This window comes from Cibotium barometz, chromosome 33 (assembly GCF_041138505.1).
Source record: "Cibotium barometz isolate CiBa-2024 chromosome 33, ASM4113850v1, whole genome shotgun sequence".
In the NCBI taxonomy this organism is placed as follows: Eukaryota; Viridiplantae; Streptophyta; class Polypodiopsida; order Cyatheales; family Cibotiaceae; genus Cibotium; species Cibotium barometz.
This window is the reverse complement of record NC_141078.1, coordinates 45,970,900-45,987,328: the sequence shown is the minus strand read 5'-3', so window position 1 is coordinate 45,987,328 and position 16,429 is coordinate 45,970,900. Positions and strand designations below refer to the sequence as shown.

The window sequence follows — 16,429 nt, the reverse complement described above, 5'->3', positions numbered from 1 at the left end:
AAGCACAAAGGGTTTGGTCTGTGATTGCACACCTCTTTGGTAGGATTAAGAGGGATGCTATCATTTCTTTTGGTTCTATTATTTGGTTGACACAGTCTGGGCCACAGTTGAGAGTCGAGGGGACTGACAGGAGCTTGGCCATTATGGTTAGGTAAGGAGTTGCTCGGCAGTGTTGTCTTCAGGATTTGCCACTTTCACACTTTGTCCCTCCGGCACAGAGGTTAGACAGTTCTTGGGAGATTATTGCTAGCATCTCAGCCTGGAATATCTGGAAGGCTAGATGCATCGAGGCTATTGAGGGTACTCCTGTTCTTGTTTCTCAGTGTCTTTGCAGGATTTGGAGTGTTATTCACACCATCATGGCTACCTGGGCCAGAATCCAGGGATCTTCGAGGGCTGCGCGGCCAGTTTATGAGAGAGTGGGACATTGGTATCTTTTTCACGTCCTCATTCGGGACACTATTGGCAGCACAGGGCTCCTGATTGGTTGAGATCTCCACCTTTCTTGGTGTGAAATCTCCATTTTGTAAAATTTTTTCATACTTAATAGAAGTCTCCTTTCTGGAGAAGAAAAACGTTTTGGGCCCAAGTGAGACAAGCACTTTCCCAGGTAGATTTTTGGTTTACAGGTGGAGATTTTAACATGCCGACACCTTGTGGCACAGGACTTACGTCTACGCCAAGGATCATGTGGACTAGCACCTCATGGTAGGGGGACTGATGTCTACACCAAGGCAAGTAGGCTGGGTATGAGAGGCTAGGGATTTGGTCTGCGCCCATATCTAGATTATGGTATTTCAGTTGGCCTGGGACCGTGATGTCTATGCCTGGAATGACCGCCTAAATGAAAGGGAGACTGTCCAATACACTCTTATGCATGGCATACTTGCATGCCTGGAATTATTTTCACGTTAAATGCTTTACTGCTTGTAAGATTTGTGTGTCGAATTTACGGATAGGAGATGCCCTCTTGTTAACCATGCGTGTGTTTGTTATGACCTTGCTTGTCAAGTGGTAGGTGTGAATCTAAACTCTTTGTTTAAACTTACTTGAGTTTTAGCTCACTTTGTTGTTTTGAAGGTCCACACTTCATTAAAGTACGGCCGGACGACTTCTAAGTGAGTTTGGGCATCCACACTTCATTAAAGAGTGGGCGGACAGGTTATAAGTGAGTTTGGGCACTTGTTGGATGGCGGTTGGCCATAAAATAGGCACTCTTTTAAATAAAAGAGTGTGGACAGCTTAATGGGCACCCTCTCCATTTATGGGAGAGCCCTTGTTGAGGTGGCCCAATGAGTCCATATAGATACTTTTTGGCATGGTTTCTTGCTTCTCCAACTCTTGGATCAGCTGACAAATGAGTGCTACACTGCTGTCCATCCCTTGTGGGTCTTTTTCAGATGCTCTCTCTTGGATATGTACCTGTTGAAAATGCTTTGGAGCATTTCTATTGTCGACAATTTGATCAAAAACTGATTTCTTCTCTCAAAATTTAGCAAATTCAGTGGTAAGAGCTTCAAGTTCTCGTTATCTACTCTACATCCGCGTGCTTAACCATTAAGGTCTTCTATGTCTCGGCTTTGCACACACATGCTTGTTTATGGATGCTAGTGTAGCATAGTTGCTTGTGGCAAGACATTGGGGATTGGGGAGTGAGGTTCTTCATGACAAAAGCTGTGGAATCAACCCCGAATTTGACAAAACATGTTTGCAAAATGTTTTCATTGCATGGATGTCATTGGAAATTTGGCATGTGATGCCCATGAAGCTTGTATCTTGAGGAAGATTAGCTTGCCTTATTCATGTTTGATGACTGCTCTACTGACAACTTCCTCTCCACCCAAATGGCTGCCGCCTTGGGGATTCAAGAGGGAGACATGGGACCTGAAATATATACATATTCAGCCTTTGTTGGGAAGGATGTGAAGGCCACTCCTCTTATTGGAAAGCTGCGAATTCACATCCAGGGTTACCTCGACCATGAGAACTTCCTTATTGCACCCCTCAATGGATGTGATGTATTGCTTGGCAAACCATGGCATGCTCGCCTTGAACCCCGCAAGAACTACAAGACAAACAATATGGTTCTCTCTAATACCCTTTTCCATAGCCACAGCACACACGCACTCTCTCTTTATAAAGCAAGGCAGCACGCTAGACAGGGTGCTAGGCCAATCTAAAATGAAAATCCTGGTAGCTTCAGTGGCAGTCTTCATGACCCTAACCATGGCGCTATTTTTGCCACTACACGATCGGCTAATTGTGCCTCTAACTCGCAAATACACAGGCCATCACTTGGGCATCACGCTCCTACAAAGGATGGGAATAGGTATCGTGATTGGGGTGGTGGGCATGATCACAGCCGCCATAATAGAGAAAAAAACGCTAAATGCAACGACATCTAACGGGCTTATTTTCCCCATTGATGCTGTCATACGAACCTCAGTGATTTTGTAGGCACCGATGGTGAGGGGTTGGCCATTGGGGAGACATTGATGGTGGGTGGGAAAGGGAGTGCATCGACACATACGTGCATGCTGAGCCGGAGCCTCTAACAACAAGCGAGCTTCGCCCACACCCCTGCTTGTGCGAAACACTAGTAATGTGTCCATGCCATTGGGAAGCAGGCCGCGTCGACGCGGGCTGCTTCCCAATTTATTTGGGCTAGTGTAGGGCGTACACGTAATTATATACATATATATCAAAACCATTGTATAGTCCCACATAAATGCACATGGGGTCATCTCTATCTCATTATTTCAATGAAGATGAGAACAAGAAAGCTGTGTGGAAGGGGTGCATGAAGTTTTTGTAGGCCCACTTGTCCATTAAAAAAATTAACTATTTTCACTCGTTATTAGTCCCTATTATGTTTAAAAAAATTGCCTGGAAACCCAATGAACGACGACTTCCTCCTTGTAATTGTCCTCTAGGGGTGGTTGTCGTCAACACCTTCGCTAATTAATTCAGTTGATGTTGATGATGGTGTTGATGACCCATCACCATTATATTCAGTGCTTCTTGATGCACTTGAGGTTGATGATTCATCCTCCTACAAATTATTGCCGCTAGGCATCGCGACTGGGTTTGGGTTCTTTGAATGGGTTCGTGCGGTTTGTCCGATTTTTCTCCCGCCATCAACAAAAGCCTCCTCCCTCCTCGAGCTCTTCTCCCCCCTTGGTTTCTTGCCCCCCTGCCACCCCGGATACACTGGTTCAAAAATCCTATGGAGATAACTATTGCAGCCTCCCTGATGGTTTCTCTTCCCCCCCCCCCCCCCCCCCCCCCCCAAAAAAAAAAAAAAACCCTCATGGGGGCGCTTGAGTATGGCCTCCTTAGATGCCTTCCTATTGAGGCACCACTCCGTGTCTGCATGGTCTTCCACCATACCGGGGGCATGTGGAGCAGTGGTCCTCTATTTCCCTCTCAGCGTCGCTCCTAGCAGGGAGTGTGCCATACACTCCCAGGCGATCTCCCTAGCTCAGCACCTGGAGATTGCCATCTAGTCGACATCCTCACCCACTTTTGGGCCCTGGCCCATGTGGAGCTAGCAGGCTCTTGCCTCCGATGTCAGGATGGAGACATTGACGCCCCGAGCTTGGAGATGATATATTGTATGTGTCCTCCACATGGCAGGCACTGTCCCTGTCAGGCCCTTCCTTCGATTGCTTTATTTTGCAACAAATGGAGCACAGAGCAGGTGTATTGCAGGGCCAGAGCGGAGTGGAGCTTTATGGAGGACAAGGTCAAGGATCACTTGGCCCACATCCAGCCCCGGTCAGACTGTGATTATTCCCCCTCCAAACCGACCCTCCGTGGAGAGGGTGCCTTGAGCAGGTCCCGCTCCTCCCATTCTGGGCATAGTCGGCCAGCAGCAACAAGCTGAGTTGCCCGTATAAATGATGTGCATCCTTGCCTAGAGCCCCATATCATTATTGCTTGCACTCCAGAAGCTGAACACATGGGTGGATGCAGCCTTCAGCCATAAATGCAAGCAACCAGAGGTCGATAACAGCCCCAAAGCAGTGTTAAAAGAGACAAATGCAGGTACTCTGCCTGTGTGGGAGAAAAACACATATCAATAGTGCTGCCAGCAGGTGTTGTACAGAGCGACCGGCATTCAGCCTGCAGCCACAACAGATGTACGTGGTCATGGTCAGTACAGTCAAGGGGATTCAGCCCTACAGTCAGTCCTTTGCATTCATACAGCAATAAAGCAAATACACCAAACGGGGTGGGGTTCTTATGAGGGTTATTGGGACCCAATCATATGTACTTTTCTCTGTGTGTGTCTCTCTCTCTACACTCCATCTGCTTACAAAATTTCAGTTTTGTGAAGTGTTCTCTCCTAATCAAGTGAAAGGTTCCATTAAGCTTCCACATGTAACAGCACAGCTTGCTACATCACTTGTATAGTCGATTGTATGTATTTTTGAAATACACATGCTCCAAGTCCAGGAGATGCTCCGGCGATATAGAGATGCCCACACAGCATATGTGGACATTGATGCCCTTTACACAGTTCCTGAGGATGATGATAAAACCTCTCCACCAGCCACCCTAGCTTGATGTTCCTTGGAACTTGGGTCATCGTGCTATTGTATTCCTGAGGATGCTACTTGTATTTGTAGCTAGTAGTCTTTTTCCAATGTTTTGTTTTTCTGTTTTACCAGGATCAGTGTAACACTTGGATACTTTGTAACACCTTTTTTGTCTCATAGACCCTAGTGGTCTTTTGAAGGTGTTAATAAAAGTTTCTTTCTTTCTTTCTTTCTCAAAGCCAAAGTGTAAATAGCCTTACAGCCCAACACAAGATCTTGAGAAGAACTAGCAAGAGGACAAGTAAGAGGCCATGGTGCAGAAAAACTCGGTTAAATCCTTCGTGAAGAGCTTGGCTGAACTCTTGAAAAGAGGTCTCATACCAAATCTGCTCTAGGACTGGTGCAAACTGCTATGAAAGGATGGTTTATGTTCCCACCTGACTGCCCATATACCTAGGCATAATGCTCTTTGATATCCAAGCCTTCTGTGAATGTCCAGATTTGCAATTGATTTCTGCTCCTGCCACCAGGCATAAGGTATTTCAACAACATGAAGATGTGGGCAGTCATGCCAGGAAGCTCAGACCCACCCTATTTACATGCCAATGAGCAGCCTTGAACTGCATAGATGTTGAGAGAGACTCCAATAAAGTCAGTTGTAAGAATCCACACCCAATTGCAATAGCTCATTGATAATGGATTGCGAAGGTAAAGGGGCACGGATTTCCACTTGCACTCATGTCCTAGCTCTACAACATTAAGAAGCACTGGACCAAAAATTAACCATCACCATCCTAAGGTGCCCATACTACAAGTACTAGCAAATTGGTGAGCATATAACCATTTTATGTAAAACATGGAGAGAAAATAACCTGTGCTGTTAGTGACTTGATCACATCCTTTGCAGCTTTGCACTTTGCTGACTCCTCTCCAGCTATATTGATGGCTTCTTGTAGTTGTTTTGCTGAATGTTTCAACTCTGCATCTTGAAGCTGGCAACGGCGTGTGAGATTCTCCACCTGACAGAGAACCAAGAAACTTGAACAATGCTATACTGTAAAGCAGAGACATCACATTAAGAAGTACTAAGATGTCAACTTAAAATGCTTGCTTTCTTCTCTAGCCATGCCTCCACCAAGCTCACTCAGAAAATTATTCTTATCCCCACACTCCTTTCTACTCACCTAAGCAGCTTAATTCACTATTTTTTATCAAACATTTGATGTAAGAAAACGCATCTTATTTTTGAAAATCACCATATCTTTTGGGAAATAAAAATGGACTTTCTTTCTCAATACAGAAAACGGATAAATCCCTTTGTCCCTCGTTTTGTCTTCTCTCACTTCCCTTTGGCCGTCCAAAGTCTCAAAGCCACAGGAACTCCTGCCTTTTTGTGTACCATATGTTTGCAACATCTTAGAAATATATCAAAGGCCTACTAGCTTCAGACTAACCATATAGCCATGCTGTACACAATCGCAATAAAATCTTCTCCGCCGTAGCCTGGATATTTAGTTTCCTCGGGAGGAACTTCATGCCCATGCTTTCTTGATTTTCTCTAGTATACTGTTTGCCAAATGAGTATCCATAGGCCCTACCTAACCGCATGTAAAGTCTTAAAAATTGAGCTAGGCCTCTTTTTATTCTTCACTTAACCTGACTTCAGATAATCCCAACCTAGCTGTCATCGTTATTGCTCTAGGCTTACCACCTCATCTACACATCAGTCGAGGGTTCTGGTAATTGCAGACATTATAGCATTACCTTGACCTAAAAATATGTTTATCCTACTCAAATTTGTCAATAAATTATATGATTTCTAACAAATTAAACTTTCCTCTCGTCCATCCTTCTACTTCACTATATACTTTCCTCTTGTGCTTTTCTCAAGCCCTACTTCAATTTATGCTGCCTGAATTCCAAAAATGATCGTGAGAGGACTAGAAGCATAATTAGATCTTTTCTTTTAAGAAATATTACACTATACTAAATTATGAGATACTATAAAAGACCTCAACAAATGCCCACAGTACCATCAGCTGACAGCCACCAGCCCTAGCAGTACTGAACACCCAGACTGATAGAAGGTTTCAACCCCACCTACAGGAGCAGCTGACAAAACTCCTATATCTACAATTATCAAAATAGCTTCTGAGATGAGGTAAAGACCTGGCACCAGACATACATCCTAACACAGGGCTGCCTCAGAACTCCCAAATGTAGCTCAACTCTAGCTGTCTGCAGATTTCTTCCAAATAGGAGGAAGCAACATGACTGGATTGAACATCCTCACAGCACTGTAGTTAAAGGTCTTTACAGTTACAATAGCAAAGGATTTTTGTAGTATTCCATGTTTACTTTCTTCCAAACAAGTAGAACAGATGCTGAAAGTCGCATCTTTTAAACAAGGTCTTTGTGTACAACCTTTTTTTTCCTGGGGAAAACATCCTTCTATTAGTTAACAAAAAACCAGCCTTGAAGGGCTAAATACAACCACGAAAGGCTAGATACAAACTCGCCTCCATGTACGGGGTGGGGATCAAAGAATCAAGAGGTGGAGAAAGATGCACTTCTCATCCAGTTGGCTGCTCTATGAGGAGAAGGCTATCTCATACATGGGGAAGTGGGGGCGGGGGGGAGACCCCTACTAGACATGTATGTGAGGGGTGTATTCTTGGTAAAATGAATCGTGCATCATTTCCAAAGGATGGATCTGTGAGAGCTGTTAAGAAATTATAGCTTATACATAGTGATGTATGTGGTCCTATGAGGACACCATCTATTGGGGGATATCTATACTTTGTCACTTTTATTGATGATTACTCCAGATATAGCTGGGTGTATCCATTAAAGCAAAAGTCATAGGTTTTTATGTCCTTTAAGCACTTCGTATCCATGGCTGAAAATGCATGTGAATGTAAAGTTGGCACCCTTCGTTCAGATTGAGGGGGGGAGTATATTTCCAAGGAATTTCATGCATATATAGTTGAAAAAGGCATAAGGCATCAATGTAGAGTGCCATACACATCTCAGTATAATGGTGTGATTGAGAGGAAGAACAAGTCTCTCATGGGAGATGGCATGATGTATGGTGAAAGCCCAAGATTTACCTCATGGTTTTTTGGTTAGAGGCAACTATGTGCGCAAACTATGTGTTGAACAAATGCCCTACCAAGGCCTTGCAATCTAAAACTCCTTATGAAGCTTGGCATGGCAGGAAGCCTTCTGTGGCTCATTTGCGTATTTTTGGTTATCTTGCTTATGCTCTTGTGCATGAGCAACAACGCAGTAAGCTTGATGATAAGGCAGTTAAATGCATATTTGTGGGATACAGTTCAGAAATCACAACGGATTTTAGTAAGTAGAGATATTGTTTGTATCGAAAGCTCAGTTCAGCCCATGCTTTCATGCAAAAAACATTAGAATGTATGCTCACAGGACATGTTTGATTCGCTCCTACCTTTGTTTAATGGAGGGCAGCCATAATATGTAGAACAATGAAATGCTCAACCAAGTGCTGAAATTCAGCCTTTGTGCAGGTGTAAAATCAGCCTTTTGATGAGGCAATTATTGAGGATGTAGTGGATGAGGAGAGAGCAGCCATAGAAGAATCTAGGCATATGCCAAAATGGCTTGTGCAGACATTAAGGGATAGCAAGTTGGAGCTCCTTTACCTAGCAGAACTCATGCAGGTTCTCATCATGCAGAATATTCTCATGTGGATCATGTGCTCATTTCTACTGTATGTAATGAGGAGAAACCTGTTTCCTTTGAGGAAACACAGGATGATGATCATTGGATGTATGCTATGCAGGATGAGTATAACTCTATACTCAAGAATGACACCTGGTATTTGACAGATCTACCTCATGGTGGCAAGGCGGCCATTGGTACTAAGTGGGTTTATAAGTTAAAACGCAAAGCAGATGGTAGCATTGATCGCTACAAGGCCATAATTGTTGCAAAGGGGTATGCCCATCAAAAGGGCAGTGATTATGATGAGACCTTTGCACCCACATCTCGTATGACTACCATTAGGTGTATCACTGCTTTGGCAGCACATCATGGGTGGAATGTACATTAGTTGGACATTAAGACTGCATTATTGAATGGTGATTTACATGAGGAGGTGTATGTATCACAGCCTCCTGGTTTTGATGGGAAAGGGGATCACTAAAAGCATGCAGCTGTGACTCACCCCCCTTTGGATAAAACAATCCAAAATACTGAGTGCCCTGCAAATAGCAAAAAACCTGCTTGACAGCCTGCCAATGCTTCATACTACCTCGGCTACTAGTCAAAATGGGGTACATGAGTACATGGATACATGAATATGGGGGAGTCCAAAAGTGACAGTGAGTACAACAGTATATGGCTGGAGTGGTAATCATCCTAGGAGCTCTAGCATGGGTCTCTGCTGGATGGCCTGGATATCTGCCATAGTGAGATGCCTGGTCGGACGAGCCTGATGCCTCGCAATGATGCTCTCAATCCTCCGGTGTAGGCACCGTCTCCGATGTGAGGACCCACGAGCCCTCGGGCGTTTGGATCTGCTCTCTCAACTAGAGTCCCACGGGGTGCCCACTGCTGGGCTGTCGGCTGTGTGTCCTCCCGGGTAGTCCCTCTAAAGAAGTCAGTAATCTGTCTCTGTGTGGACTCCCTGCCAGTCGGGCGTCTGCTCCTGATAATGGACTCTCTGAGCCTGCGGATCTCCAGGAGATAAAAACCTAAGTATCGCTGATCACATTAGTCCATGACTCTAGCCAGTGGTCCAAATCCCTCTCTGAAAGGCAATGGTCGCGCCCTCGAATCTCATAATATGTTGTGCAGCGACAGATGTAGTGCTCCTCCGTCTCTGGCTCTATCCAACAAATCTAACAAATCCTGTCCCTGGAGGTATGTCTCTAAATCTGCCTTTCTCTATCTCTAACTGATGTGAAGAGGTGCGGATCTGTCCAATGGCGCACCTCAATCCATGAGACAGATGGGTATCCATGTAGCTCGGTCTACGTATAAAGCCATCCTCAGTGGTGCGGAGAAGATGGTCTCTATAGAAAGCCATCTTCGTCCCCAACTCCTGTGAGGGCTCTAGCCATGTCCTCCTAGTGTCCAACTGAATGAGGTCCTGTCTGATGACTCTACTAATCTCAGAATGTGTCAAGGTGAGGGAGGGTGCCTCCAGAGAGTACTGGAAGGGTGGAAATCTGTCTAAACTGAACCCGTGGAGGTCAAACCAGGATGCTATCTGCGCTAAAGCAAGTTGTGCATACCGGTGTCGGGGAAGCTCCCATGTGCTATGAATGAAGGACACTGATCTGGTAAGAGCCTCGACTACGATCGGTGGTGCTCCCATCTTGGCTCTAATAATCTCATGGGGTACCGAGGCCTTAGCCCAAATCATCCTGGAGATGATGGACACAAGTGGTCTCTCCATCGATCTCCATCCATCGTATGTGTGTCCTGATCGACTATGACGATCTAGGCTAGGCCCCCAGATCTATACTCCATATAGCATAGCCGATGTGACCAGTGTGTCAAAAAGCCACAGCTTAGTGCGTGGCTCTTGAAACTGTACCTGGTGAGCACATCCTCTCTAAACCTCCTAGTGCTGCATATCCTCTAGTCAATTTGGCCTCTGCTGCCCCCCTCATGGAAAATGTGGGCCTACTGAACACCACTCCAAGATATGTGTATGAGTCAACATACTCCACTGTATCCTGCCCATATGTGAAAATAGGCGCAGATCTCCAAACCCACTAAGCTGTAGTGTTAAACACCATAACCTTGGTCTTACCAAGGTTAACTGAGAGCCCACTGTCTTGTGCATAAGCATGTAAAGTATCCAAGTGCCTCTGCATACCCTCTGGTGAGTCTGCTATAAGCACAATATCATCAGCATATAAGAGCAGGGGTATCCAAGTGCCAGCCAACTAGGCTCCTCTGTCCCCTCGTGTCCCAATATAATCAGAGATCTCATCAATGTATAGTCCAAATAGAGTCGGAGAGAGCGGTAGCCCTATTTCACCCCTATAGAGGAGTGCACTGGCTGGGAGAGACCCTCTGAAGTCCGCACCTGCCCAACTACTGTCTCATAAAGTGCCATAATACCCCAAATGAGCTCACATGGAACCCCCAAGTCTTGCAGCCTGCGCATCAACCTAGCTCTGGGCAAAGAGAGAGAGAGAGAGAGAGAGAGAGAGAGAGAGAGAGAGAGAGAGAGAGAGAGAGAAATGAAATGTTATATTAACGTCTTCAAAAGGCCAAAGTGACCTATGAGACCAAGTTACAACTATGTGACATCTGATACACTGTCTGGAAAAGAAAAGAAAGAACTGAAGGTAAGTATCTAGCCCTACAATACATCAGTAGGGAGCATCCGGAAGCAGCAACTAGGGAGACTGGGAAGCTACTGCTACGAGTCAAAATGGGGTACATGACTACATGGATACATGAATACATGAATACATGAATATGGGGGAGTACAAAAGTGACAATGAGTACAACAGTATATGGCTAGAGTCGTAATCATCCTAGGAGCTCTAGCATGGGTCTTTGCCGGATGGCCTGGATATCTGCCATAGTGAGATGCCTGGTCGGACGAGCCCAATGCCTCGCAATGATGCTTTGAATTCTCTAGTGTAGGCACCGTCTCCGATGTGAGGATCTGCGAACCCTGGGGCGTCTGGATCTGCCCAACTGGATAGCTCTCTCAACTAGAGTCCCACGGGGTTGCCACTACTGGGATGTCGGCTGTGTGTCCTCCCCGGTAGTCCCTCTAAAGAAGTCAGTAATCTATCTCTGTGTGGACTCCCTGCCAGTCGGGCGTCTGCTCCTGATAATGGATTCTCTGAGCCTGCAGATCTCCAGAAGATAAAAACCCAAGCACCGCTGATCACAATAGTCCATGACTGTAGCCAGTGGTCCAAATCCCTCTCTAAAAAGGCAATGGTAGCGCCCTCGAATCTCATAATATGCTGTGCAGCGACAGATGTAGTGCTCCTCCGTCTCTGGCTCTATCCAACAAATGTGACAAATCTTGTCCCCTGGAGGTATGCCTCTAAATCTGCCTGTCTCTATCTCTAACTGATGTGAAGAGGTGCGGATGTGCCCAATGGCGCACCTCAATCCATGAGACAGATGGGTATCCATGTAGCTCGGTCTAAGTATAAAGCCATCCTCAGTGGTGCGGAGAAGATGGTCTCTATAGAAAGCCATTTTCGTCCCCAACTCCTATGAGGGCTCTAGCCATGTCTCCCTAGTGTCCAACTGAATGAGGTCCTGTCTGATGACTCTACTAATCTCAGGATGTGTCAAGGTGAGAGAGGGTGCCTCCAAAGAGTACTGGAAGGGTGAAAGTCTGTCTAAACTGAACCCGTGGAGCTCAAACCAGGATGCTATCTGTGCATACCAACATGAAGTGTCTCCCTCCATGGCTAGCTGATGAGAGGACTCTAAAGCAAGTCGTGCATACCGGTGTCGGGGAAGCTCCCAGGTGCTATGAATGAAGGACACTGATCTGGCAAGAGCCTCGACTACGATCGGTGGTGCTCCCATCTCGGCTTTGATAATCTCATGGGGTACCGAGGCCTTAGCCCGAATCATCCTGGAGATCATGGACACAAGTGGTCTCTCCAACGATCTCCATCCATCAAATGTGCGTCCTGATCGACTGTGACGATCTAGGCTAGGCCCCCATATCTGTACTCCATATAGCATAGCCGATGTGACCAGTGTGTCAAAAAGCCACAGCTTAGTGCGTGGCTCCTGAAACTATACCCGTGAGCACATCCTCTCTAGACCTCCTAGTGCTGCATCTAGTCAATCTAGCCTCTGCTGCTCCCCTCATGGAAAATGTGGGCCCAGTGAACACCACTCCAAGATATGTGTATGAGTCAACATACTCCACTCTCTCCTGCCCATATGTGAAAATAGGCGCTGATCTCCAGACCCACTGAGCTGTAAACACCATAACCTTGGTCTTACCAAGGTTAACTGAGAGCCCACTGTCCTGTGCATAAGCATGTAAAGTATCCAAGTGCTTCTGCATACCCTCTGGTGAGTCTGCTATAAGCACAAAGAGAGAGAGAAAGAAAGAAAGTTGTATTAATGTCTTCAAAAAGCCAAAATGACCTATGAGACCAAAAGGTTACATCATACCCATGAGGTACATAATCGTGGGTACAAAATAGTAATACAGAAAGATAACAAAAATCTAGAACTTTAAAATCTGATCTAGGTACATGAGCAGAGAGCTCTCATATCACCCTAATACATCCCTCATGGGCCGCTGTGAAATGGTGCTCAAAGTGGTAAAACTGAGCTGGCGCGAGAAGGTCCTACGATGATGGGAGATGATGGCCTGGATCTTCCTGTGGTGGCGTGGCCGTGGGCAAGGGCCATGGGGTCTGGGGCGTTGAGCTATGCATAAGAGAGAGAGAGAGAAATGAAATGATATATTAACGTCCTCAGAAGGCCAAAATGACCTATGAGACCAAAAAGGTTACAACAATTGGTGGATCTGATACGATGTCTGTGTAAGAAAAGCTAAAACAACTAAACAATTAGGATAACATCTGGGAAGGAAAACTCTAGCAACAAAGGTAAGCATCATATACATCACTATCCAAAGATGTCTCTCATCGGTCGATGGCGGATATCCTCAATGTCCTCCATGGTGAGTACTCTGACTGGACGTCTCCCATGCCGTGCTAGTATGGTCCTGATTCTCTGTTGTAGTCTCCGCCGGTGTCGGGATGGGCCTCTCATCTTGGGGCGCCTGGACCGCCCCAGCTCTATAGCCCGATCAATCACTGTACCTCTCGTGCAGCTATACTCTGGGGCTAGCTGCAATCCCTGCTGGCCTGACTGCTCAATCTCTGGTCGAAAGAAGTCTGTAATCTGCCTCTGTAGGTGTCTCTCCCTCTCTGATCCCCTCCCTCTCAAGAGACCCTCTCTATGTCTACGCAGCTCCAGCAAGTATAATCCGAGGCATCTTTGATCCTGGTATCTCATGACTCTGGAAAGTGGTCCGAAACCCTCTCTGAACAGGCAGTGAAAACGGCCTCGTATCTCATAATATACTGGACAGTGACATATGTAATGTAACTTTGTCTCTCGCTCCATCTGGCACAACTGACCCAATGAGAGAAAGAAAGAAAGAAAGAAAGATTTTATTAACGTCTTCCAAAAGACCGAACTCGGCCTATGAGACAAATAGAGAGAGAGAGAGAGAGAGAGAGAGAGAGAGAGAGAGTCATTACTTCGGACAGTCACCTTGTGATATTCCATTTCCTTAGATGGACAGGACTTTGGCATATTTGGACTACACGGAATGGGTTCATCTTTGATTCCTTGTCTGGAATACATAGGCACATTCTACGTATCCGTGGTTTGCTGCTTTGGCAGTTTTCTTCTCTTCTCTCAGCTCAGCTACTGGATGCAGATGTTATTTCGTTATAGTCTACGGCGGCTCGGCTGGCTCATCCTTGATGCTTTTATCTGGGATGCTTATTTGGCTAGGAGGCTTTCTTATTAGTGTACAGGTTTGCATGGTCATGATGCTTTAGAGGATCTAATGTGGGGGTTTTTTTTGGGGCCATAGGTTCTGTGTGAGCCATGTGGCTGATGTACATTTTACATATAATATAAAACACCATTTCACGAAAGAGAGAGAGAGAGAGAGAGAGAGAGAGAGAGAGAGAGAGAGAGAAAGATTTTATTACCGAACTCGGCCTATGAGACAAATCAGTGTACCTGTGTGGGGTATCCTCTGTCATCCCAACAAAATGAAAAAGTACTGAACTAAAAAGCTGAATCTGGGTGTGCAATAAGTACAATGAGTGGGGAGGTGATGGAGCTCTACTACTAGGAGAATGCAAAGCTATATGCATGGAGTATACAATCATGATATGCAACCTAGCTAGCTCCATCCTGTACCATATTGGGGGTATAGAATGGTATACATCAATGAAGGGGGTGTCCACAGCTCCCTGAAGAACATGCCTAGGTCTGCTCTGAAGAAGCGAGCCAGTCGCTCTGCACCCTCTCTGTGAAACTGAGCTCTGATCTTTGTCATCTCTCTCTGGTATAGGCGTGGTGTCCAAAAGCCACGTGTCCTCGGTCTCCTGCGGGCTCTGAGTGTGTCTCTACTCTCTAGAGAGTAATTCCCTGCTGTGTAGGGGCTGGGAGTGGGGTGGATCTCTAAAAAAATGTAGTAATCTGTGTCTGTCGTCCCCCCTCTGGAGCTGTCTGAGCCTGTAATGATGTCTCTCTGTGACGCTCTATGTCTAGAATGAATCTCCCTAGTATGTGCTGGTCTGCTGCCTCAAAGATCTGGCATAGGGAATGTGGCTCTCTGAATAAAATGGGATCTCTCTCTCTTATGGCTGTATAAGCTCTGCATCTGCATACATAATGCTCCTCACTCTCCACCTCCTCTCTGCACAATCTACATACCCTCTCCTCTCGAGGGATCCGTGCTGCTCTGCCAGTCTCGATCTCCAATCGATGTGATGAGACTCTAAGTTGACCAATAGCTACTCGCGAGCGGTGTGGTAAAAAGCCCTCCATGTATCTAGGCCTCTCTATAAATCCATCATCAGTGATACTCATGAAGTGATCTCTATAGTATAGCATCTTCGGTGGAAGAGGCTGTGTAGGCGATATCCATGTCTCTCGTGTATAGAGCTGCCATAGGTCCTGTCTCAATATTCTGTTCCTCTCACTATGAGAGAGACGGATATGTGGTGCATCCCTCTCATACTGGAATGGTGGTGGATGATCCATGTCTAGGCCATGCTGTGAGAACCAATGTGTGACCTGTGCATACCATGATCCTCTATCTCCTGCCTCAGCCAGTTGTCTAGATGCCTCAAAAGCTCTGTATGACAATCTGTCCTGTGGCATCTCTTTCAATCTGTCTAGCAGGCATATAGTTTGGAATATGGCCTCCATCATCATAGGAGGCGCAGCAAACTCTGCTCGGATAATGTCATGAGGTGCTGACGGTTTGTTGCGTATCATGCGTGCCATCATGAGGGCCTGTGGTCTCTCTATCTGTGTCCACCAATGGGTAGCAAGGCCTGACGCCCATACCGCTGCTCCATACATCACTGCCGGTGTGACTAATGTGTCAAATAGCCACCCCTTCGTTCGGGGCTCCTGAAAATGCGCCTGGTGGCACTGTTTCTCTAGCATAGCCAATGCTGCATATCCCCGTGTCAATCTAGCTCTGGCTGCTGAACCCATGGTGAAGCGCGTGGCTGCTGCAGCGAAGGTAACCCTAGGTACACGTATAATGTCACCACCTCCACCTAGCGTCCTGCGAGAGTGAATGTCAGCTGACTCCTGCCTTGTCTCGATGTATGAAAGACCATAACCTTGGGTTTCCCAAGGTTCACAATAAGACCCCTCTGTGTGCAGAAATCATCGAGTGCATGTAGATGTTGTTGTAGACCTCCTGGAGACTCAGACACTAATACTATATCATCAGCATAAAGCATAATATGTACTGAGGTACCTGCTAGATCAACTCCATCTCCGCCTCCCCGTGTAATGAAGTCAGCCACCTCATCAATGTATAACCCAAATAGCGTGGGGAAAGTGGGCATCCTTGCTTCACACCAATGGTGCTAGCAATAGTCTCGGACATATCTCCTGGGCATCTGACTTGCCCAAAAACCTGCTCATATAATGCATAGATGTCCCATGTCATATCTGCTGGTATGCCAAGAGACTGCAGGCGCTGAAAGAGCCTCTCTCGTGGTACTGTGTCAAATGCCTTGCGGAAATCCACAAAGCAGCAATAGAGCTTTCTCTTCCTCACTCTGGCCTGATCAATCATACATCTCAAAGTGAATACATGGTCAGTGGTAGAGAAAGCTCTCCTG

At 46.1% G+C, this 16,429-nt stretch overlaps 1 protein-coding gene across 4 annotated transcripts in view; it reads right to left on the bottom strand.

The window, feature by feature from the left end:
- Nucleotides 1-16,429, bottom strand: part of LOC147619646 (PH, RCC1 and FYVE domains-containing protein 1-like) — a 71,069-nt gene that overhangs the window by 11,977 nt on the left and 42,663 nt on the right. For all 4 annotated transcript variants that reach the window (XM_086773329.1, XM_086773330.1, XM_086773331.1 and 1 more), the window contains one exon: nucleotides 5,414-5,560. In XM_086773329.1, the coding sequence (XP_086629455.1) occupies nucleotides 5,414-5,560 (147 nt within the window). The remainder of the gene's footprint in view (nucleotides 1-5,413; nucleotides 5,561-16,429) is intronic.